General features: G+C 40.7%; 1 protein-coding gene and 1 non-coding gene across 3 annotated transcripts; both read left to right on the top strand.

Annotated features, from left to right (window-relative positions):
- The first annotated feature begins 11,437 nt into the window (after positions 1 to 11,437).
- Positions 11,438 to 15,431, top strand: Tpt1 (tumor protein, translationally-controlled 1). 2 transcript variants are annotated; one of them, XM_005340365.4, is made up of 6 exons: positions 11,439 to 11,613; positions 11,885 to 11,958; positions 12,495 to 12,685; positions 13,077 to 13,182; positions 13,922 to 14,038; positions 14,898 to 15,431. In XM_005340365.4, the coding sequence occupies exons 1-6, from the start codon at positions 11,586 to 11,588 to the stop codon at positions 14,898 to 14,900; spliced, it is 519 nt and encodes a 172-aa protein (XP_005340422.1). In that variant the 5' UTR covers positions 11,439 to 11,585; the 3' UTR covers positions 14,901 to 15,431. The 2 variants fall into 2 exon arrangements, with proteins under 2 accessions (XP_040137431.1, XP_005340422.1); XM_040281497.2 differs by lacking the exon at positions 13,922 to 14,038 and having other exon boundaries at positions 11,438 to 11,613.
- LOC120888767 (small nucleolar RNA SNORA31) lies at positions 14,701 to 14,830 on the top strand. Its single transcript, XR_005732454.1, has one exon. It is a non-coding gene; the product is annotated as a small nucleolar RNA SNORA31 (small nucleolar RNA).
- Positions 15,432 to 24,388: the final 8,957 nt, after the last annotated feature.

Here is a 24,388-nt window from a genome sequence, read left to right as displayed (position 1 = left end):
TAAACCTCATAAGGCTTTTGGGAAAGGAAGTAGTACTTTTTGATCCCTAAGAATATTGGTCATTTGAGCTCCTTGGCCAAAAAATGCTTTGGAAATACCAAGACTCAAAATCTCTCTCTAGGTCAAATACCTTGTAGGAAGCTCTCTGCTATAGTTTGGATCTTAAATACTGCCCCACCCCCACCTTAGCCCCCAGCTTGCCATTATTGGAAAGAGGTAGGGCCTACTGGGAGTTCTTCTGTTCCCTGGGGAGGGGGGTGCCTGTGAAGGGGATAGTGAGGCCCCAAACCTTTCTTCCTCTCTCTCTTGCTTCCCCACCGTGAGGGGCACAGATGTGCTCTCCCACATGTTCCCCCACCATGGAGGGCTGCCTCATCACAGGCCCCAAAGCAAGGGGGCCAACTGATCACAGTCTGAAAATGCTAAAAATACTAGCCAAAATAAACCTTTTCTCCCCATAAGGTGATTATCTCAGGTTTTGTCCCAGTAATGGAAACTAACACAGTATCTAAGCAACAGTAAATGCGAACAGATGTCAAAAAAGAATCAGCAGCATTGCAGATCTGACCTGAAACCACAAATATCGGATCCCAGCAACAGGCCCCTACTCACTCTCCACTCTCTCCCCACTCCAGACTCATGGTTAATAAGCAGGATCAGGGCCACCTGGGGAGGATTTGGCTCCAAGAATAAAAGCATTTGTCTTCCCCGACCACAGCCACCATATGCGATATAGTCACCCTAGGCCTCCTCCATGACCATAAAGCCCAGGAATGGGTACCTGTGAACTCCTCTTTCATCCTTCATGTATTCTTATCCAAATCCAATTTAAGTTAGCATGTCATATGTTAAGCCTGTGTTCTACCACAGAGCTATACCCCCAGCCCAGTGCAAAATTTCCTAAGGTTTGGCACCAAATATTTCTCTAACTTTAAAGAGATCCTAATTTTTTTTTCTTTTCGTACTGGGGATTGAACCTAGGGAGTGCTTCACTACTTAGCTACATCCTCAACTCTTTTTTATTTCAAGACAGGATCCCACTAATTTGCCAAGGCTGGCCTGAACTTATGACCCTCCTGACACAGCCTCCCAAACTGCTGGGATTATGGGCATGTGCCAACACACCCAGCTCAAAAAGAGATCCTGTAAAGGATAAAAAAAAAAAAATACTCTGCTGGGCACTGTGGCAAACACCTATAATCCCAGTGACTAAGGACGGGAGGCTGAGGCAGGAGGCAGGAGGATTGAAAACCCGAGACCAGCCTTGACAATTTAGCAAGACCCTGTCTCAAAATCAAAAATAAAAAAGATTGAAGATGTATATCAGTGGTTCAATCATCATAAATTCCCTCACTTATGATACTTGTGCACTGTTAATAGGCCTACCAATAGATTGATATTTTAAGAATATAATTTAGGGTACTTTTCATCATTATCTACTGGATCCAATAATGGAAACCACATCAGCTAAGGATCCTGAGAACAACCAGACTGATGTCATCCTTATGTGCCTTCCCATGTCCACTCTTCACCAACTTTCCTTGAAAAGAGCCTGAAAATCCCAAAATTGTCTCTTACTCTCACGATGGCCCACATTCTCCCTTGAAAGTGGATTTCTTGCTTTCCTAAATAAATCTCTGTGCCTCTACTGATGTGGGCTGAAATTCTTTTTCATCACGTATGTCAAGGACCCCACTTGTCCTGTGTTGAGTTTCCCTTTGGGAACTCCCTGGGACCTTCTGGTGGTATCTCTTGTCTGGTGACAGATTGTAAGACTCTGAGAAGTCATGGTGAATGACTGATAACACTTTCAGAACAGAGTCACCCAGAGCTATTCTGAAGCTGCACTGCTGTGAAACAAAATGCTTTCTTCCACCAGGTACAGTGGTATACACCTGTAATCCAGCAGTTTGAGAGGCTGAGACTGGAGGACTGAAAGCTCAAAGTCAGACTCAGCACTTTAGTGAGGCCTTAAGCAACTTAGCAAGACCTAGTCTCTAAATTAAAAAAAAATTATTTTAAAAGGGCTGGGGCTGTGGCTCAGTGGTTAAGCACCCCTGGGATCAATCCCTGGTACCAAAATGATGATGAGGATGAGGATGATAAAAATGACAACAATGACAATGAAATGCTCCCTTCCTTCCCACCTACTGCCAGTGACATGAGAATATAAACATCATGAGGATTCATGCCAACCTTCTTCAGGTATCATGGAGACAGGACACTCCAGCAGACATCTGTGTAATGAAAAGAGTATGTGTGGTAAACTACTAGAATAATGTTGTCTGTTCCAGATCATAAAATAATTTTATCTTTGAATCAATCCAGACTTCAGAAAACTGTGAAGCAGGATGCCTTTGTTCTGCCTAACAGCAGAATTATTTTTACAGAATTAAAATTTAGACCTACACTGAAGGAAATAAGAAATAAGCCATGTGAAACTCACTGCTAAATTTTCTATAGGGCTCTTTGTTGTTTTTGTTTGTTGGTGGTACTGAGGATTGAACCCAGGGACACTTACCACTGAATTACCTTCCCAGCCCTTTTTATTTATTTATTTAGAGACACGTTCTTGTAAGTTGTGGGGAATGGCCTCAAACTTTCAATCTCCCTGCCTTACCCTCTCCTAAATCAATGAAATTAGAGGTATGTACCACCTTGCCTGGCTTCTATAAAGATTTTTTTGAAAATAATCATATGATGAGGGCCACTGAGAAAAACTTTGTATATCTCCTTTTCAGAAACCAAAGAATGTTTCCTAGAATATTTATTTTTTTACTCAGAAATTATGGTGAATTTTATAGCTTAATCCTTCTTTTGCTTTGATAGCTAAAAGCTTCCAACCTAATTTACAGCCCATCTCTATTGATTGTGTAGAACTTGGTAACACCCAGTTTGTCACCATCCTTACTCCTGACCTTATCTTATTTACAGTTTTGGTTTGTACAAATTCATCAAATATTTGAAGGATACTGGCTACATAGAACTCTAAAAGCTGCTACCACTAAATTTTCAACCAAGGCATAGAGTAATAAAAAGAAATTCATAAACTCTCCAAATTATGTTATCTCTAATTCCCACTCCAGTGTGCTCTTTATTTGAAAAAGTGGAAAGTAGAAGATAAGCTATCTTCCTCCTGCAGCAAGTTGACAAGCATTTATCCACCCCTTCTTCACTACTTGCTAAGAAGTACTTGTTGCCCTTTGTAGCAAGAAATTTATGGGTCAATATTAGATCAAAATCATACACACACACACACAAACACACACACTCACACACAACATGCATGTGAAGTTGTCAAAAAGAGCCACTGCCTGTCAGCCTCAGGACTTAAATATGGAACTCCCTTAGCTCTTCTCAGGTGTGTGTGTGCTTCTTGTATCTTCAAAGCATTTTCCTTCTAAGTTGTCTATACATGATATTTACACTTCCACATGCTTTACTTTCATTATTATGTTTGATATCTATGAGGAAAACAATGCTTTAGAAACTAAATATGAAAACATTCTTGTGGGTAAATATCCTGACAATACAATTAGTACTAAAGTTCCCTTTGTCCACTTGCTCTTCCTGAGCCTGGATGCCTTCCAGAGTCAGCCACTGTTGATGCATGTCCTTCCAGATTCATGCATAATCATGCAAATATATACATCTATAGTAATATGTTGGTTTGTATTGTGTGTCTGTGTTAATCAAATGAATGTTGTACAGGTTGTACTGTTCTGCAACTTGCTTTTTTGACTTAATAATATATCTTAGGGCAGTTTTCCTACTCAAAGGAAAGAGGTCTTTTCTTGCCCACGGCCTGTGCAGGCAACAGAAGCTGGGTCCCCTGTGTGGAGTGGGTTGGATGAGAAAATACAGTGAAAAATAACATGACACAGAAAATAGTTTTAAAGAGCAGGGGCAGGACAGCTTTAACCTTAAGGGTCAAGCTTCCATGCTGAAAAGAGAGCTTTATTTATATGGGAGAACTTTAAAGGCTTTCTACGGAATGTTCTTAGCCCATTAAGGTAGGATGTAGGCTATCTAGTTCCCAATGAGTCATACCCAACTCGGGAGCTAGGAGACCTAGCTGACTGAAGACAGGTCACATGCATTGCACAATCCATTAAGAGGGAGGAGCCACAAAATAGCTTGCAATGCCAAACCAAAATCTCCTTGGCTCCAAGGCCAAGTGAAGATGCTCAAATAGCTCCAGGGTGGCTCCCCGAAGTGTTTTTTATGTTAACTCATCCAAACACATCTTCTGGCAATAGCTGCTGTTCTTCCATCTTTGCTCTTGACTATGACACTGAAAAACACCTAACGTACAGGTCAAAAAGGAATGTGGAAAATCTTTTTGGAGATAAGGGAATTGAACTCAGAGCCTCATGCATGCTAGGCAAGCATGCGACCCCTGAACTACTTTCCCAGGCTTGAAATTCGGAAAATCTGATTATTCAAGTGTGACTACCTCATAATGTCACTGTGCTGGTATATGGTCTAACCCAATCTTATTTACTTATTATTAGTCTTGGTCTGAAGTTCATTCACTTAACAGTTATTTAGTGGTTATAATAGACACTGTTCCCGGTTCTGAGGAAAGAGCTATGAGCAATAAAATACAATCTCTACTTCCATAGCACTTACATTGCCTTGAGGGGAGACAGACAATATAATAGAAATAGTAGTTGTTTAATAGTAAGTGCTACAAAGAAAGAAGGGAAAAAAAGAATAATGGGAGGGCTAGGATTAGCTCAGTGGTAGAGCACTTGCCTAGTATGCTCCAGGTTCTGGGTTAGATCCCTAGCACAGAAAAAGAAAGAAAGAAAGGAAAGGAAGAATAGGGTTCTCTGCTGGACCCAGTGATGTACACCTGCAATTCTAGCAGCTCAGGAGACTGAGGCCAGAGGATTGCAAGTTTAAAGCCAGTCTTGGCAATTTGGCAAGGCCCTAAGCAACTCAGTGAGATACTAAAATAAAAAATGAAAAGGGCTGTGGATGTGGCTCAACTGGTTAAGCACCCCACTGTTCAATCCCTGGTTTAAAAAAAAAAAAAAGGAATAAAGAATAGGGTTTTCCAAGAGGAGGCCAGAGATTATAATTTTGTTGTTGTTTTGTCAGGGAATGGAATTTTATTTATTTAAAAAAATTTGGGGAGATACTGAGAATTGAATCCAGGGGCATTTTACCAACGAACTATATCCCCAGCATCCCTTGCTTTTTTTTCCTTTTATTTTGAAACAGGCTCTTACTAAGTTGTTGAGGCTATTTATGACCCTCTTGTTACCAGCCTGAGTTGCTGGAAGTATAGGTTTGCACCACTGTGCCTGGATAGGGAATGGCAATAAGATACAAGAAATGATTTGTGCAACTTCTGGGTAATCCCCTTTAAGGAAAGGAATCCCTGTTGATTCCTTTCTTAATGGATGGACAATATGGGTGATGTCTTATTTGAATAGAGGTGTGTGGGGAGGTGAATGAACTTGTGGATAGGAAAAGAGAAAGTAGATTTTTAATTTTAGCCGTAATATTACACTCATTTAAAAAAAAAGAAAGAAAGAAATCTTGAAGCAAATAATAAATGTGTTAGCAGTTGTTCATTGTGATTGGTGGAAACGTGAATGCTTACTTTTAACAACTCTTATCAGGTGCAATGGTGCACAGCAGTAATCCCAGCAGTTCAGGAGGCTGAGGCAGGAGGATCCCAAATTCAAAACTAGTTTTGGCAACTTAACAAGACTCTAAGCAACTTAGTAAGACCCTGTCTCAAAACTAAAAAAATAAAAGATCTGGGATGTGGCTCAGAGGTAGAGGGCCCCTGGATTCAATAGTGCCAAAAAAATAAAAATTCCTTTAATGTCTATATATTTTCTAATATTTATGTATTTATTTATTTATTTTAGTACTGGGGACTGAACACAGAGTCTAAGTCATATGCCCAGTCCTTTTTATTTATTTATTTATTTTGAGAAAGCATCTTTTTGAATAGCTCAAGCTGGCCTCAAATTGGCAACTTCCTGCCTCAAACTTCTGAGCAATGGGGATTACAGGTATGCAGCACCATGCCTGGCAGTGATATTTTTTCAAATGTATAAAAAGAAATTATAGTACATTCATCTGCTAGAATGTTTATAATAATTTAAAATAGCATTTCAGGAGAATAGTTAATGGCTGGCTACAGTGGTACATTCCTGTAATCCCAACATCTCAGAAGGCAGAGACAGGAAAAAGAGGCAAGTTCAAGGCCAACTTAATTAAACATTATCTCAAAATAAAAAATAAAAAGGACTGTAGGTGTGGCTCTGATGTAAAGCCCTAATACCTAGAAAAAATATAGTTAATGATATGGGTCAAACATCTGGCTGATTAGCTTAATAATCATCTATTAGATTTTGTTTGGGAGAATTGTAGTGGGGATTAAACCCAGGGAAGCATTACCACTGAGCTATATCCCCAGCCCTTTTATTTGTTTACATATTTTGAGACAGGATGATCTCATTAAGTTGCTCAGGGCCTCACTAAATTGCTGAGACTAGCCTTGAACTTGTGATCCTCCTGCCTCAGTCTCCTAGGTTGGTGGGACTACAGGCATGCGCCACCACACTGGGCTACATTGTTTTTATTTATTTTTTAACTAACATAAAAAGGCTTATTTAACTAATCTATTTTCCAAAATAGCCTCAGCCAGATCATGGAATTAGCCTGCTCATAAATCTCTTCTCTTAGAGCAAGTATGAAACAAAACCAACAAATGCTTAAAAGTCATCTGATGGAGAAATTGCTTTACCATCCATGTGATGCCCTATAAACATATTAAGAAAGAATACTAAAATGTTAACAGTAATTATCTGTGGTTTTTCTGTAGTTTAAAAACATTCTAAAATATGTATTATTATCTGTATAACCAGGAAAAGTTCATATTTTTCAAAGTTAAAAGAAATATTCAAATTTAAGAGCATCTTAGAGTCTAATGACCATTTTATATTCATCAAAGATACTAAGAAAATTATATTCATTATGATACTTGGTGGTTTTGCTTATAAGAAAGGAATTGTAGATTCTCAGTGAAGTCTCAATGCAGAAGACATTGTTCTGGCACTCACAGATAGACCTTGGTGTCCCTCTGTTGAATATAACCAATATCCCAGAAAAATCAGTCTCAAAGGCCACTCTATGACCATAATGTATCAAGACAAAAACAAGACCATATCATGTTTTAACATAGGCAAAAATGTGAACCTTGTCCAACTGGGCTAGAGAATAAAAAATAGTATTTACTAAATCCTGGGGCATTTTTTAAATCATCTGCTAAAATGGAATAGTTAATGCCGCCAAACAATATATTCAAAGAGAGAATCTGACTAAGTCAAAATTTCTGACCTAGATTCACAAGAAGAAATATATTTGGGATTTAGTACATACATACATAAATTTAAACAAAAGTTTAATGACATAATACTCACCTTTACTGTGATTCACCTTTTCATGTGAAAACTTTCTTTTCTATTTCTTTCTCTCTTTTTTTAAATTTAACAGTTGATTTTAGCAAAGAATGATTCATGAATGAGGCAACTCTCAGAACCAAAAGAGATTCAGAGAGCTATGCTCACTATTCTATTTCTTTTTCAATAAAGCTGTTCACTACTCACTAAATTGTTTTCTCAACCTTCAATTTAAAACACGCTGATTAGGTTTTAGATATAAGCTAAATCCAATTAATTAAGAAGGAATTAGATTCAATCTAATTGAGATGAAGAAATCTTCATTCACTTATTAGAAAACATTTTTTGAGTCAGACTCTGACTCAGTTATAAGTAGTTAACAAAGTCCCTGATTTCATAGATTTTACATTATAAAGCTGTGCTGTCCAATACAGCTATTAGACAAGAGTATCTAAATTTAAATTAATTAAAATTAAGCAAAAATAAACATTCATTTCCATAGTCAGATTAACCAGTGTTCAAGTGCCCAATAGCCACACATGAGGTTAGTGGCTAGGTTGGAACAGATATAGAACATTTCTAGGAAGAAAACTACCTTATAACTTGACTAAAATAATGACTTGTTGACATAAAGCCTCAAAAAAAAAAAAAAGAGAGAGGGAGAGAGAGAGAAGAGTAAGAATTTATTCACACTCTCAGAATGAGAAGGTTCAGACTGCATCTTAGGAATAGAACAGTTTGGCTGGTTCATTCCTAATCACCTCTGTCACAATTATATATTGCAGGGCTGGGGTTGTGGCTCAGTGGTCGAGTACTTGCCTAGCATGTGTGAGGCACTAGGTTTGATTCTCAGCACTGCACATAAATAAATAAATAGATAGATAAATAAGTGAAGCTTTATCAAGAATTAAAAAAATAGCAAACAATTATTTATTGCATCCTGAACTCCTCTGCCTAATTCCATATTAATTGAACCACGTTTTGGATAACTTACTTTCTTACTACAGCTACAAATTTCTCATTATAAATTAGTGGCATTCTGGTTTACAAATCAATCACTTAGGAGTTTAGTAAAAATTAGCTGAGAATCAGAACCAGTCCTCTTTGCACTATGGTCACAGCAGGAACTATCAGCTGCCCATGTTCTTCCTTTCTGTAAAAATCCTGATTTTATTTAGTATAGCCATGAGCCAGTGATAATGAGTTAGACAACTACAATTTTTGCCTTCCTTGCAACTGCATGCCTCCATGAAATTGCTCTCAGTGGGACCCCTAGAAGAGCTCTTCAAAAGGGACACACAATTGGAACAAACCACTTATGTCCTTCCTCTCTTGTGGGCTGCCTGCAAGAACAATTTGATGGCTGGAATTCCAGCACCTGACATATACCATATGGACAGTGGAAAAGAAGGGAAAAGTCTGGGCTCCTGATGCCCATGGAGATACCATACTTTTGAATTTATTCTACATGAAGATAAATACTTATGTATTTAAACCATTGTAGTCAATCCTAGATAAAATGAGGAGTCCTTCTAAGGTAATTTTCTCATATGAGGACTTTGTGTGAAGAAGCCAGAAGACATTCTCTTTAAAATCTCCTTAAATGCAAGAAATGCCAAGTTATTATCAGTTGTAAAATTTAGGACAGATATAGATTTTGTTAGAAATCACTGCTTAAATCATTGTTAAGGAAAAATGTTGTCAAAAAACAATTTTTAATGATATGAAAATGAAAGATATTTAGTTTAGATAAAGGCCTAATGTTTGCCATTTTGTCAGTGACTTACAATTAGTACTTAATTTTAGCCCAACCAGTTGTATTCCTGGTGTTCTAAATAGGCATTTTCAACTACAGTACAGATTTTCTAAACTGCAGAACGATATGTATAAAATATACTAAAACTCAAATCAGATTCCTGAGATTTTTTTTAGAATATGTAATCACAAAATTGCTGTGAATTATCAAATATGAACCTGAAATAGAAAATCTTAAGGCTACAAGTTGATCAGCTATCTGCAATCAACAAGGGGATCAGCAATCCATTATTAGTACTGGGATGAAATAGATCATCTTTAGTACAATATGTATTAACAAAGTCCCCAAAATGTTTTCATATACCATAGAATTAATGGAATAGTTTCAGGACATTTCTGAAAAGTGTTAAATTTGGGGAAGAATTATGTGTTGAAATTCTAGCAACATTTATTGCTCACCTGTTGAGGATACTAGGCATTTTCTCAATTTTTTAAAACTCCCTTTTTTACTAGGACTCAAGGGAAGCTGACTTTCGCAAGGTCACAGAACTAGTAAAACCAAGATTTCAGTTTAGGGTGCCTTGGTCTCTTCAACACTTTTTCACTGTTTTTATGTATCTTGAAAAAAATAATGTTTTTCTTTGGATAAAGAGCTGGAAAAAGTAATGTTTAAGGGCTCTGTATAAGTGAATGGGAATGTTTTAAATAATGTGAATGTTAAAGCTAATAAAATCCTGTAATAATCTTATTGGGGAGGGTATTGGGGGTGTTGATCTCAGAGGTGCTTTACCACTGAGCTATATCCCAGTTCTTTTTCTATTTTAAGACAGGGTCTCATAAAGTTGCTAAGTCGCTGAATTGTTGACATTCTCCTCCCTTAGCCTCCCCAGCTACTGGGATTACAGACATGTGCCTCCATACTGGGTGAGAATCCCATTTCTTAGATGACTGCCACTTTGACTTCATCATCCCAATACTGTCCTATGTCCTGTTCTTTTACAGGCTTGCTCTCTTATTCTGATGAATGTCTGCGTTTATGAAAAATTATTAATGTATAATAATTGCCTGCTTCTTTGACTCACCAGAATGAGAATCTACAAATTTCTGGATCTAATCTGTTCACAGTCGCAATCATTTCATTTCTGTGGAAATTCCAGTGCCAGGAATACGGTAGAGCACAAAAATAGAGGGGTAATGGAATAAGCCCTCAAGTTTCATCCAGGTATATAAAAAGACCATACCTAAAAAGGTGTGTTTTGGGTTTGTATTGTTGTTGTTTTTGTACTTAGTAACTGGGTCTAAAGTCCTTCAACTAACAAGTGGGCAAGTGGGAAATTCCTTATTTTTGTTTGGTAACTTTGTGGCACCGGATATAAAATTTACACTTCATCTTAAATGTGACAACGTATCCCTTTTTTTCAAACAAAGCACATAATTCAAGCCCAGGTCTTCAAGCCCAGGTGTAAGACAGAAAAGATGTCTTTAGCTGTCCGCCACAGATAGATGAAAAATTTTCAAATCTGGGGCCAAATGAAAGAGATTAAAAAAAAAAAAATCCGTGTAAACGCTTATGACACCTTCCTTCCTCACCAGGTCCCTCAGCCCCAGGCCCCGCGCCCGCCTCGATTCCCCGGGGGCTGAGGTCCGGGTCCCACCACCAGACTCAGCTCTGCCCCCACAAAGACGTGGAGAAGTCCAGCTGGAAAGCCCCTGAAAACTTCTCTGAGGCTCTCGGAGATCTGAAGAGCCAGACAGGCCGCGCGCCCTGCCCTTCACCTCGTAGACAGCTCCGCTGTTCCCTCAAGATTCAAGGTCCTAGCCCTCTGCACCAGAAATCCCCCTACATCAGCTGACATTTTTGCTCCCAGGGAGAGGGGGAGAGAAGGGAAGGTGCCAGCGGTGAGCAACGCTAGGCTGGGGCGGAAGCCTGAGACGTCATCTAGGCCCCACCCAGGCTCAGCAACTCCAGGAGCTGCCCCGCGGGGTAGGGCCACCACGCCCCGCCTCCCCAGCTGTGCCCCACCCCGGCCGGGGAGCGCCCTAGAGCCCTTCCAAATCCCCTCCCCCGCGCGCTCCTCCCGCCCCATCTCACGCACCCAGCCCAACGCGATATTATGTCTCCGCGACAAGTTCCCGGATGCTCGCCTTCCCTCTTGGGACCGCGCCGTAGCCCCACCCCCGCGCGGCTCTGCGTGCCACGTCACCGCTTGCGGCGCTTCCGGAGGCGCAGCGGGCGATGACGTAGAGGGACGTGCCCTCTATATGAGGTTGGGGAGCGGCTGAGTCGGCCTTTTCCGCCCGCTCCCCCCTCCCCCCGAGCGCCGCTCCGGCTGCACCGCGCTCGCTCCGAGCTCCGGGCTCCTGCTAAGCCAGCGCTGCCGCCGTCTCCCTCCAGTCGCCATCATGATTATCTACCGGGACCTCATCAGCCGTGAGTCCTGACTGCACTACTCTTACTGGCCCACGAGGAACTGGGGTGCGGGTGGGAGCGGAGAAGGCGGACACCGCCGCCGTCCTGGGTCCAGGGACGCCGGCCACCTTTCCGGGGGCGAGGAGGGATCGGTGCCGGGGAAGCGCCCGGGTCTCGAGCGCTGGGGCGGGGCAGGGGGCCGCGTGCGCCTGCCCGGCGCGGGAAATGGCGGAGCCGGCTCCAGGCCTCGGTGCCGGCACACCGTGATGAGTGGTTCCCTGTCCCCGAACAGATGATGAGATGTTCTCCGACATTTACAAGATCCGGGAGATCGCGGACGGGCTCTGCCTGGAGGTGGAGGGCAAGGTGAGTCGGTCGGCCGGCCGCGCGGGGGAGGCAGAGCCTGGCGGGCGGGCTCGGGTTTCCGCGACTCCCCCGCCCGAGGTTGTGCAATCCTCTCCGCCCCCTCCTGGCGGAGGAGTCGGCTCTTTCCGGGCTCGGGTTTTTCTAGAAAAGTGGAGGCGGAGCTGAGCCTGGAAATAGGTCCGCCGTCTCGGCGCCCATCCACCTTCCGGGCCTTCCGGGACATCTTGTCTCTGGTTTGGGAGCCCCAGACTCTTAAACATTTGCCCTGTCATCACTTAACCAGTGGCAACCCAGGAGCCCACAACTGGAAACGCGTTCCACATGCTTATAGTGAACCCATTTTCGTTCTGGTAAACAGGCAATTAGTTTCTGTTAAACCGTTTTGAGAAACCAACATTTCTTCCCCCTAAAAAATGGTGCTTTTGTGGTTTCCAACAAAAATTAAGAGTATTTGAGAAAGCATAAACTGCTGGCATAGGAGTTATTTTGGAATTTTTTCCCCCATTTTTGTAACTAAACTACTTACTCTAATGCAGATGGTCAGTAGGACCGAGGGTAACATTGATGACTCGCTCATTGGTGGAAATGCCTCCGCTGAAGGACCCGAGGGCGAAGGTACCGAAAGCACAGTAATCACTGGTGTTGATATTGTCATGAACCATCACTTGCAGGAAACCAGCTTCACAAAAGAAGCATACAAGAAGTACATCAAAGATTACATGAAATCGTAAGTGATCTTAACACCCAGCCAAAGTCTGGGATTGCTTATTTTAATAAGTTCCTTAGTAGTAGATCACTTATTTTAAGTTCTTGTGAAAGGCCTGATACTTTGTTGAAAAGCTCACTGACAAGGGTGGTTGCTTTCAGTAAACTACTGCAAGCATGCTTAAGCATGCAGTCTGGTCTTCTTAGAATGATATTTTTAAAATATTTGGAATTCTAAACATTTCTTGAAAGATTCCTTCTGTAAAGTAGTAATATCTTAATTGTGCTATTTGCTTATTGAAAGCTAGGCCTAGTGTTACAGAATTCTTTGTTGCTTGTACTTGTTACTTTAAAATTTTTTATATTGTTCAAAGTTCTATACTTTTAACAATCATTTAATGATATTGTTGTAGAATCAAAGGCAAACTTGAAGAACAGAGACCAGAGAGAGTAAAACCTTTTATGACAGGGGCTGCAGAACAAATCAAGCACATCCTTGCTAATTTTAAAAATTACCAGGTAAATACTTTCATTATTTGAATCAAATGGGTGTACTGTTTTAGCTGCAAAAACAGAAGGTAAGTTTTTAATCTTCCTATAATAATTGTTTGAGTCATTTAAATACATTGATGCATAGGCTTAATGGTAGTCCAGGTATAGGAAGTAACCTTCCAGGATCTTAAATGTTTCCATATTTTATGACTATTTTATGCTATTTCATAACATTTCTCAGTTCTGCCTTCTTGGACTTCCTTAACTTTCTAAATATTCCAACTTTTATTTTAAATTTCAGTGTCTTATGACACTGGCTTTTGGATGCATCTGAGCTTGTTGGATCTGTTATTGGAAAACTTCAGTGACTCCCCTTGACCTCTAAGATGTAATTTTAAAACAACACACATCGCAAGCTGGCTTTAAAATTTTTTAACTAACTTGTATTTCCATTTGATATACTTTAAATATTGTCAGCCTGACTACTGAGGCATGCAGGTTAGTTGGAATTTCATGTGGGCTTGATAAAGTAAAAGTTCCTAGAAAGCCTAAAGTGTTCCAGGATTGGTCTGCACTATTTTGATTTATTAGTGCTTTAATCAAGTGAACTGATGTTTGTGAATAATGAGCACTGCTTTTAGGTATCAGCTTTTACTTGCTGGAATTGCTTGATTTTTTTTTTTTTTTTTTTTGGTGGTGTAATAGGTTTGCTTTGATATGATATATTCATATATGGTGGTCTAATTCTGGGTATTTGTTTCCCAAGTTCTTTATTGGTGAAAACATGAATCCAGATGGCATGGTCGCTCTCCTGGACTACCGTGAGGATGGTGTGACCCCATATATGATTTTCTTTAAGGATGGTTTAGAAATGGAGAAATGTGTAAGTATGAGAAAGTGGTTTGAAATCAGTAATTTGTGAAAATAGAGATTTTTAGGTATGATTCTAAGTGTTTCTTGACAGAATGGATTCTACAACATTACTTTTAAAACATGGGATTTAGTTTGCTTCTCTTTGGGGATCTAGAGAGGATTGTATTTCACATGTAATAGATTCTTGTGGTATAAAGGCCTAGAATCTTGGTTATCTACAGAAAACAGTGTAGATGGTTCAGAGACAACACTATGTTGACCTTCCCCATTAGATATGACTTCTATTTTGTCACACATGCATGAGTGGCACTCTGGTTTACTGATAGTTAGCAATTGATCATTGAAAGTCTGAGATATTATATTCTAGTAAGTAGCTAGAACTGACTGCTAAGATCATTTTTAGTAAAAATAAGTGTGTTTGCTGTGCAAGGAACTTCCTGCAAAGAGGCTGTATGGAAACAGACATTGTCCTAGCTTCAGGGCTTCCTATAAATTAAGTAGAGGATATGAGCAAAATAAATGGCAACAGTGGCCTAAAATTAGGGACTGTACAAGATGGTTGACCATTCATACTCCATTTGAGCTTTTTGGTGGTATAATACTGCAAATTGGACTTGATGCATAATAAGATTTTTCTGGAAAATGTGCTACTTCCAATTGGGTAAGAATGTTCTGCATCCACTGATAGACCTTGAACAATTTGCTGTTGTTCTTTTGGTTTGCACTAGGATGCAAAAGAAAATAATCCCTGCGCTTTCTGTCTGTCTGTGTGGCAGTCCAGATTGAATTGGGGAATACAGCTGTAGTTTAGAAAAGTTGGTACTCTTTATTGGAAAAGGTATTAATGTGATCTTACTTTATTTTTACAGTAACAAATTTGGCAGTTACTTTGGACCTATCATCTGTCATCATAACTGGCTGCTGCTTGTCATCCACACAACACCAGGACTTAAGACAAATGGAACTGATGTCATCTTGAGCACATTTATTTTGACCGTGATTTATTTGGAGTGGAGGCATTGTTTTTTAAGAAAACATGTCATGTAGGTTGTCTAAAAATAAAGTGCATTTAAACTCACTTGAGAGAAGTTCTCTTAGTTTAATACATGTTTAAACTAAATCCAACCTGTAGTGTTCCTGGAGAAGCTAGAGCCTGATTGTAGGCCACCATTAGAAAGCTGACTGTCTTCAGATAACTCCTGCAGTGAAAACTACTTCTGCAACTGGAATCTAAAAAACAAGAATCAAGGTTTTAATTCTGACTTGTAATAAAGGGAAAGACCATGCTCATAACAGTGCCAACATTTGAAGTGTGGAACTTACACATTGCATCACCTACAATGGAAGTAGTTAACCCTGGAAGAGGTTACCAAAAGAATAAAGAGACACTAACTCAGTTGGAAGCAATGTATTGTCTGAGCTTATTTTAACATAAGTAGAATTAAGTTACCTAGAATGAATTGCCAATTCCCTGGTAACTAGAACAGGGGTTGGCAAAGGGGATTCATTCATTCTTCTACCTGTACAGCTCCAGGTGATGGTTGTATCTTTAAATGTTGGGGGGGGGTCAAAAGAATACCTTATGGGATATGAAATTTTGTGTCCAGTTTTTTGGGACACTTACTGTATGGTTTGACGATAGTTTGTAAAATGGAAAAAGCAGTTGAATGTGATGGTTGGGCCTTTTAAGTCCTTAAAACCCAGGTCCCTTGAAGCACACCAATCCCTCCTTTGAAAGAAAGGGAATAGCTGGTGGCCAGAGGAAAAATATCCAGAAAAGCTGTGTGCTTTGGAATGGATATGAATATGCATCTGACAGACCTGGAGCAATTAAAATCTGCTGCTAAGGTTTTCATTATTAGGTGAGAAGGAAAAAATGACCTTGCTCTTTGGCAACTAAGGTTGAGAGGGAAAACAGAAAATTCTTTTAGCAAATGGAATATTTTGCTTGGTTTATTACATCTTTAAAAGGTTAAACATAAAAAAGACCAGTCACTTCATTGACTCCATTTGGACATGTGAATCCAAAGATCAGACTATGGAATTTGCCATATAATTTCAAAAAATGTGGTCCTGAATTTAAGGCTAATAGGTTAATAGTGCCCCCTGGTGATGGAAAGCAGACCCAAACACTGGACTCTCCAGTTAATTTAAGCATTCTGGCTCTGACAGGAAATCAAAGGGAAAAAGTGCCAGCCCTATTTAGGCCATTACTTTCTGAAACATTGTAATTAGAAAGTATTTGGGGTGATCAATTCTGTTAAAACCAGGACAATCTGGCAGAGGGGTAAGGGCTTTAAGGTAACATCTAAATTGAAGTCTGATAGGTGAGCTGGCCCTGGGAAAGTGAAAATGAAATAGTAAAGGCTGTTGGGGAGGTGAACAGGTTCTCCTGCCCCAACATCTCAAAAAGTCCTTAGTTGTCCCTTGTTAATCTTTGTAGGTATACCCCCCCCATCCATGTGAAGAGTCCAGGTAGTTGTTTAAATACTATCCCTTTTTTTGGGGGGGGGGTCTTTGGTTATTCTAGGTTAAGACATTTTGAGATGAATAAGTGATCTATTGCTTCCTAAACACATCAGAAGTACATGTCATTTTGTTTGACACTAAGTTTGGTACAGGCAGGTTTTTATTGGCCCATGGCCAAGGGTTTTGTTGTGTGTATGGAAAATAAATGAATAGAGAAGGATTTTTATAGTGACTTTATAATGTGGAAAGAAGGTCACAATTGTATGTAGGGAGAGGTGAGCAGACCATCCAGGCAAAAGAACACTTTCACAGTCTGGAATGTGCTTAATGTGTTCTGGGAACAAGATGGCCACTGTGCTGACTCAAGAAGGTGAAAGGAAAGAGTTGAAGTAAAGAAGTATGATTGCATATGGGGAAAGACCAAGGCTTGCAGGAAAACCACAGTGCTGCTTTGAACAGAAGAGTTATAAGACTTAAATTTTCAAAGATCACTTTGGTTCCTGGGAGCAGGGTAAAAAGTATAGAGCAATTATGCATTTAATGCAATATTTCTAGGCAAGAGATGACAGCAGTAGTAGTAGAGATGGTTGGAAATGAAGGTAGAGGCAGTAAGCTGTGCTGATGATGTGTGAGGTGAGAGGTGAGAATGAACTTAATGAATGGATTGAGCAAAATGAGTGACAACTGTTGGATTTCAGTAGTGGGGAAGAAATGGGCTCCAAAAACACATTCACAGGTAGCACATGGCTCATGAAATGTCATAATACAATTGTGTGCTTGTTGTTACATCTGCTTAAGCAAAAGGTATGTGAATGACTCATTTGAATCATTAGAAATTTTTCTCAAAATTTAGTTGAATTGCTAGATTAGTATTGTGTTACCATTCTGAACTACAGTGTATTCAATAATTCGCTACAAAGTAAACAGTAATGATGACACAAGATTGCAAGAAGAACAGCAATGAACCTCAATTAACTTGAAAAAATGAATACATGGATATACATGTATATCCTTTGAGTGTATACAGGTGTGCTCACATGTAAAATGGAGTGACCTTGTCTGGTAGTCTATACTCTGAGTAAAATGGAACTAAACTCAGGTGGATTTGAATTCATTGGTATCATAGTGATTGGTGATTTACAACAAACAGTAGGTCACTGCTGCATGATCCTGGATCCTATGGTAGAAGTATACAGTTAACAGCCTGCTATTGGGCACAAATCTACCCCCCACCCCCAAAGAGCTCCAGCTTTGTGGCAATTAGCATGTATTTCTGGAGACTTTGCCCATAAGAACTGAGGGTGTAACTTGATATTTTTGGAAACATTTAATAATCATTATTTCAAGAAGTCCTTGAATTGTTCAACATAAAGAAGTAGAAGTCCTATATACCTTCTACTAAATAAAGCTTAAAACTGCTGTGAGAGCCACCTCAATAAGCTAGATTCTTGGACTGTGCAGATAAGTTAAAAATCATGTTGACAGTTTATATTTATCCAAGGAATTCCTCCAAGTCCATTCCTTGGCCATGGCGGCAATGATGTACAACCAACCATATGTAAGTCAGCAATCCAAAATAGATCTTGGAGTACTGCAGGTGCATGTTTTTAACTAAGAGGATATTCAGGGTTTTTGTTTGGTTGGTTGGTTGGTTTTGTTTGTTTGTTTTTGAGAGACTGTAGGCCATGAATTCCTCCTGTTATACATGATTTCATATCATTGTGCCTGGAGGTTGCCACTTGCAATTCTATATGCTAGGCCATGAGAAGCTATGGTGTGGATGTGGTTCTGGCAGGGTATCGGGAGTCACTCTGGAAATACACACCCTTAAGTCCTGAGCAAGAGATACAGAACAATTATTGCGCCCCTCAATAACTTGGGCTTTACCTCTGCTTGGATAATGAGGCGTGGCTCCAAGAGTAGGCATCACCCTGTGGGACTGAGTTACACTCACCTGTTCCTTTGTAATCCTACCCCTTTGCCCTTTTGGGAATAGAATGTTCCATGGAACTTGCCCGTGTGTGTGTGTCTCCTATATAAGAAATAAAGAATTCCAGTAGCTCTCTCTTTCCATGGACCCCTAAGGTTGGAGAGCCATCCTGGATTTTGAAAAGGTACTTCTGTGTGTGTGCGTGCTTTCTTTGCCATTTCTTAAGTTATTGGAATAGTCAGATTTGTGAACCCAGCATAGGTCACCAGCTAAGGATAGATGGCGATAGCAGGGGTGATACAGTTCAATGAGAAAAATATTAAATTGGAGCCTAGAGGAAAATTCTTTCCAAAGTAACTTGTCAATGTTTCCCTCAATTACTGCCTTTCTTCGTCCTGTGATATACTCGGTGTCCCTTGAAGTCTGCATTCTGCTCTTTTATGAGCTTAGAGGTCAAGCAGAGAGCACAGATAGAAAACACTGTGCAATGTTTTTTCTTGTGCAAGTAACAAGTTACAGACAAAATGAAAATTAGGACATTGGGTAACTCACTGGAGGAATCCCCTGACTGGGAGAAAACATGCAGAGACAGTTCATACTCCACCTTTAAAGTACAATTTTTCTAGTTTCTGTGTTTGTTTGTTTGCTGGGGCTGGGGGGAGCCCAGGGCTTCTCACATGCTAAGCATACACTCTTACCACTGAGCTACAACCCAGTGCCTTAGTATTTTAGAAAATAGTCCTGTAGCGCTACTAGACAGCCTTTGGTTCTGACATTCATTTGGATACTAGAAATCTAGTCATGTATGTGGTGATTGTCCTCATATGTAAAGGTGACAGATAAATCATAGTTTATTATCCAATGCAACTTGCACATGGCCTCATTGAGAGCATAGGGTTATGAAATTATTCTACCCAGTGCATAGTCTGCCATTCTCTAGCTGGAAGAGATTTGGAAATCTGCAGAGAAAGATGGTATTTTCTGGACCGCAACTCAAAACAGAGCAATACTTGTAATTTCCTTTTCCTTGAATACATTGATTTGGGGGTTTTTCTTTAAGAACTACCAATTTATCGTGCAAGTAAATACTTGAACTAATATTCAACCTGGGGAAAAAGCTGGCTGGTTAAAAAGAAAAAGTACTGTGCATGAAATTAGAAAGAAAAGAGACACCTTTATTTATTTATTTATTTTGTACCAGGGGTTGAATCCAGGGGTGCTTAATCACTGAGCCACATCCCAGCCCTCTTTTTTGGGGGGGCAGGGGTAGTTACTGGAGATTAACTCAGGGGCACTCTACCACTGAGCCACATCCCCAGCCCTGTTCTGTATTTTGTTTAGAGAAAGGGTCTCCCTGAGTTGCTTAATGTCTCACCATTGCTGAGGCTGGCTTTGAACTTGCAATCTTCCTGCCTCAGCCTCCTGAGCAGTTGGGATTATAGGCGTGCTCCACTGCACCACGCCCCAGCCCTTTTTTGTATTATATTTTGAGACAGGGTCTCACTGAATTGCTTAGGACCTTGCTAAGTTGCTGAGGCCGGCTTTGAACTTGCAATCCTCCTGTCTCACAGATACCTTTTTTCGACAACCTCACTGAGGTGGAACAATGTGTCAACAAATGGTGAGTATAAAATGGGAAGCTAAGTCAACTCAGAGGCTGGTGTGATGCATTATAACCTTTCTCCATCGTGAGCCTAGCACGCCTTTCTTCCGAAGCCTCCCCTGGTGTATAAACTGGAGGGGAATTCACAGCAGTGAATTTTGTCAGGTGGAACATGGGCTGGGTGACTGCCATGGGATCGGTATAACGGTAACACCAACTGCTGGCATCTATTAAAAGTAAAAGTGACTAAGCCTCTGAAATGTGGTTAAGTAATGTGCAACCTGTTCCACTCTGCTCAATAGACAAGGGAGGGTGGGACTGGGGGTGTGAGAGCTGCACAGACTTCCTGTGGTGGAGGAAAGCTCTTTCCTTACCATCATCACTAGGCTCAAGGCTGAGGCCCCTCTAACAAAGGACACATTAACGAGAGAAAAGCATGTACTATTTTTTTTTTAATGTAAGTTTTACATGACACAGGAGCTTCCATGAAGAAATGAAGACCCAAAAAAACAGGTAAACTTGCCTATGTTTAGGCTTGGGTTTGGGGGGTTGTTGTTTTTTTTAAGAATATAATTTAATCTTTTTATGCTTAGGGTTGGTGAGGAGTGGACGCAGGGGTGTGATCTAATGGAAACAGATGGGGGAAACTTAGCAAGGCCTGTTTGCTCAGATTCCCTCAGTGTCCCTGTGTCTTCAGAGATACTGATGTTCCTTTGCTCTGGGGATATGAAGGGCACCTCGCAAATGAGAGTATGATGATCTGTTTTAAGGAAGAAGGACGAAAGGGAAAGGAGGGGTGTCTTCCTGCTGCTTCTGTTATTTTCAAACGCCAAGATGACATAGTTGGGGGTAACACGTCCTGAAATCCCCCATTAGCACCCCAAGAGCAACATGGAGGCTCATTTTTCTAGGCATTCACTAAACCCTATATCAATTGGGTGTGTGAGTTGTGCAAATCTTTCAACTACTGATTAGCTTCCACTATCAAAGATCCTTTGAAAATCTTGCTGGATAATTCTTCTCTTCTAATCCCTCAATCTGCTTTTATCTCAAGCCACTTTTTATTACCCTCCAGTCAATCTCCTGCCTGTGTTAACTTTTTTTTTTTTTTTTTGGATACTGGGGATTGAACCCAGGGCATTTGACCACTGTGGCACATCCCCAGTCCTTTTTATATTTTATTTGAGAAAGGGTCTCACCTGAGTTGCTTAGGGCCTCAGTAAATTGCTGAGGCTGGCTTTGAACTTCCGATCCTTCTACCTCAGCCTCCTGAGCCACTGGGAATTTAGGCATGTGCCACTGTGCCCAGCCATTTTGCAATTCTTTTTTTTTTTTTTTTTTTTAAAGAGAGAGTGAGAGGGGGGGGGGACAGAGAGAGAGAGAGAGAGAGAGAGAGAGAGAGAATTTTAACATTTATTTATTTTTTCTTAGTTCTCGGCGGACACAACATCTTTGTTGGTATGTGGTGCTGCTGAGGATCGAACCCGGGCCGCACGCATGCTAGGCGAGCGCGCTACCACTTGAGCCACATCCCCAGCCCCCATTTTGCAATTCTTAATAAGAGGATGCTGCATTTTTTATTTTGCACTGGGCCCCACAGGTTGTGTCACCAGTCCCAGATGTGTGCTTGGGTAGATGAGAGAGGTATGTGTATATTCTGTTGAAGGTTGGTAATTAGTGGCAGGTGAAGCAAGGAAAGAGGAGAGGCAGAGGTAACTTGTTGACAGTGAAGTTCTTTGAATAACAGGACGTTGACCAATGAATGTGATTTAATCTAATAAATTAAAAATGCAGATAAAAGCTTTGAATATATGGATTTTTACATTTGGCTCTTCTCCAACAAAGAAATATGAGAATAATTGAGACTGATATCCCAGACAAACATTTCTTTTTCTAAATCATAGCAAAAGTTCCAGTCAAGAGCAATGGTACAGGCCTAAATCCTAACTACTTGGGAGGTTCAGGCAGAAGGATTGCAGGTTCAAGCCCAACCTCAGCAATGTAGTGAGACCCTGTCTCAAAAAATAAAAAGGGCTGGGTATAGCTCAATGGCAGAGCACCATTGGGTTCAACCCCCTGTGTCTAAAAAAAAAAAAAATCATGGCTAATATTCCTGAGCACACAGAGCAGAAATGACCCATTTGATGGAATGACCATCTCGACAGGGATGATTATCAAGAGGATGTACCTAAATTTCCAGCTGGGCACTGAGCATTGAATGTCTACTTTGTAACTAGGTATAGGACCTGGTAAGGTATAAGTGAAAAATTTTTTGAAGTTGTTAAGAAACTATTTCTTTCCATATAAACCTATGATGAAATTCTGTTCAAAGTCCTTCCTAATTGGGCCACTTGCTGCCTGTTCAGCCTTACCTGCTCCCCTCCCATTCATCCTCAGCTGCCAGGTGAAACACAAATGTTCTGACCCTGATTTGCCCCTTGAACTTTCCCCTCTCCTGAAAAATTCTTATTCTTTTATACCCAGCCTTCAAGGGTGGGCCACTTCATATTTTGTTTTGTTTCATTTTGTACCAGGGATTGAACTCAGGGGTGCTTAAGCATTAAGCCACAACCCCACTCCTTCTAATTTTTTATATTGAGAAAGGGTCTTGATAAGTTACTTAAGTCCTCACTAGGTGCTGAGGCTGATTTTGAACTCAGGATCCTCTTGCCTCAGCTTCCTGAGTCACTGAGATTACAGGCATTCACTACCATGCCTAGTACCACTTCAACTTGGAAGAGTTTATACATTTTTTTTTTTGGCACTGGGGGTTGAACACAGGGGTGCTTTACCACAGAGCTATGTTCCCAGCTCCTTTTGTTAAAATTTTTAATTTTGATACAGGTGCCACAACCTGCACCACCATTGGTTTAGAAACTGGCAGTGGGTGATGGGAGATTAGAGGAGAGAAGGAGAGAGAGAGAGAGAGAGGGAGAGGGAGAGGGAGAGGAGAGAGAGAGAGAGAGAGAGAGAGAGAGAGAGAGAGAGAGAGAGAGAGAGAGAGAGAGAGAGTTGGGTCCAGGAGGGACACTGTCCTCTGATGGAGCAACAATGATCCAGAGCTAGCTCAGCATGTTTATATATAGGTTTTATCATCAAAAGGGTTTTCTGTGAGGAAGTTTCTTCAAAGCATGAAGGATTGAAGGTTGAAGACTCACAGCCAATTATAATTATCTTTTTGCGCTCATAATTCTCTACCCCTGGCAGCTGGTGTCTGAACTCAGGGTCAAGACTGGCAGTCTCCTGACTTTCACAGAACCTCGTTAAGCAGGGCATCACCATAGCAACTGGGGTGAACTTGACCTGGACTTTTGCACAAGAAGTTCCCAGCGCAAGTGCAGGCTCCTGCTTCGAGACAGTCAGAGATCCTGATCCAAGTCACTGCTCCCCACAGAGGGGGGTCTCACAAAGTTGCTTAGGGTCTTGCTAAATAACTGAGGCTGGTCTTGAACCTACAATCCTCCTGCCTCAGCCTCCTGAGTCTCTGGGATTATAAGCATGCACCACCACACCCCCAAGTTCTTTTAACTATCCTACTTAACACTCACAAACAAGTGATATGAGCCCTTCTCTCCTCAATGGAAATCACTGAATTCCCTCTCTTTTACATTACTCCTGAAAATAGGGATGGGGTTTTCTTAGTCTTCCTTCTTGACCAGTAGAGCACAGCTAGCATTCAGCTAGGATTTACTGGGGAGCAAATAATGAGCTTCATGGGTCCCCAACATGCTTTGGACTGTATTTCTCTCTAGATTGCTCCTGTCTTTTTAGGCTATTTTGAGACAATATCTCACTAAGTTTTTGAGGCTAGCCTTGAACAAGTGATCCTCCTGCCTCAGCCTCCCAAGTCTTTGGGACTACAGATGTGCACCACTGCACCTGGCTTGCTCCAGATCTCTCAAAGGCAATCATTAAATATGGATAAAGTGGATAATCAGGCAATGTGTTGACCTGAGGAACCACAGGGTCTTCTCTCTGAAGGCTTTCCTCATGAGCCCTTAGCCATAGTGGAGTTTAGGTTAGGGTACTTCATCTCAGGGTAATGTGAAATGCTTCTCTGCTATCTTAATTGTGAAATGACTATTTTTCAAAGCATTTAATGTTTGTAAATGATTAGCTTTTCTTTCAGTGTCTGGTTAATTTTAATGCTCTTTGCATTTTCTATTGCATAATAGATTTTTTTTTAATCCTACTCAAGATTCCAAAGTTAGGTCCAACACACAACTGCTTAGTGGGAGATGTGGCATTTGGCTGAATCTCAAAGGATGCAGCATCTTTGTCTCATCCCTGGCCTTACTTCAGAACTATCTGCTATGACTTTTAAAAATATAGGTGGAATTCTTTGCAATCCTTATTAC

Source organism: Ictidomys tridecemlineatus, chromosome 6 (genome assembly GCF_052094955.1).
Source record: "Ictidomys tridecemlineatus isolate mIctTri1 chromosome 6, mIctTri1.hap1, whole genome shotgun sequence".
In the NCBI taxonomy this organism is placed as follows: domain Eukaryota; kingdom Metazoa; phylum Chordata; class Mammalia; order Rodentia; family Sciuridae; genus Ictidomys; species Ictidomys tridecemlineatus.
This window is presented reverse-complemented; position numbering and strand designations above follow the sequence as displayed.

Coding starts and splice junctions, on each gene's coding strand:
- Tpt1 (XM_005340365.4), top strand. CDS start 11,586: ATGATTATCTACCGGGACCTCATCAGCC. Junction 11,614..11,884: donor CTACCGGGACCTCATCAGCC/GTGAGTCCTGAC, acceptor GTCCCCGAACAG/ATGATGAGATGTTCTCCGAC. Junction 13,183..13,921: donor CTAATTTTAAAAATTACCAG/GTAAATACTTTC, acceptor TTGTTTCCCAAG/TTCTTTATTGGTGAAAACAT.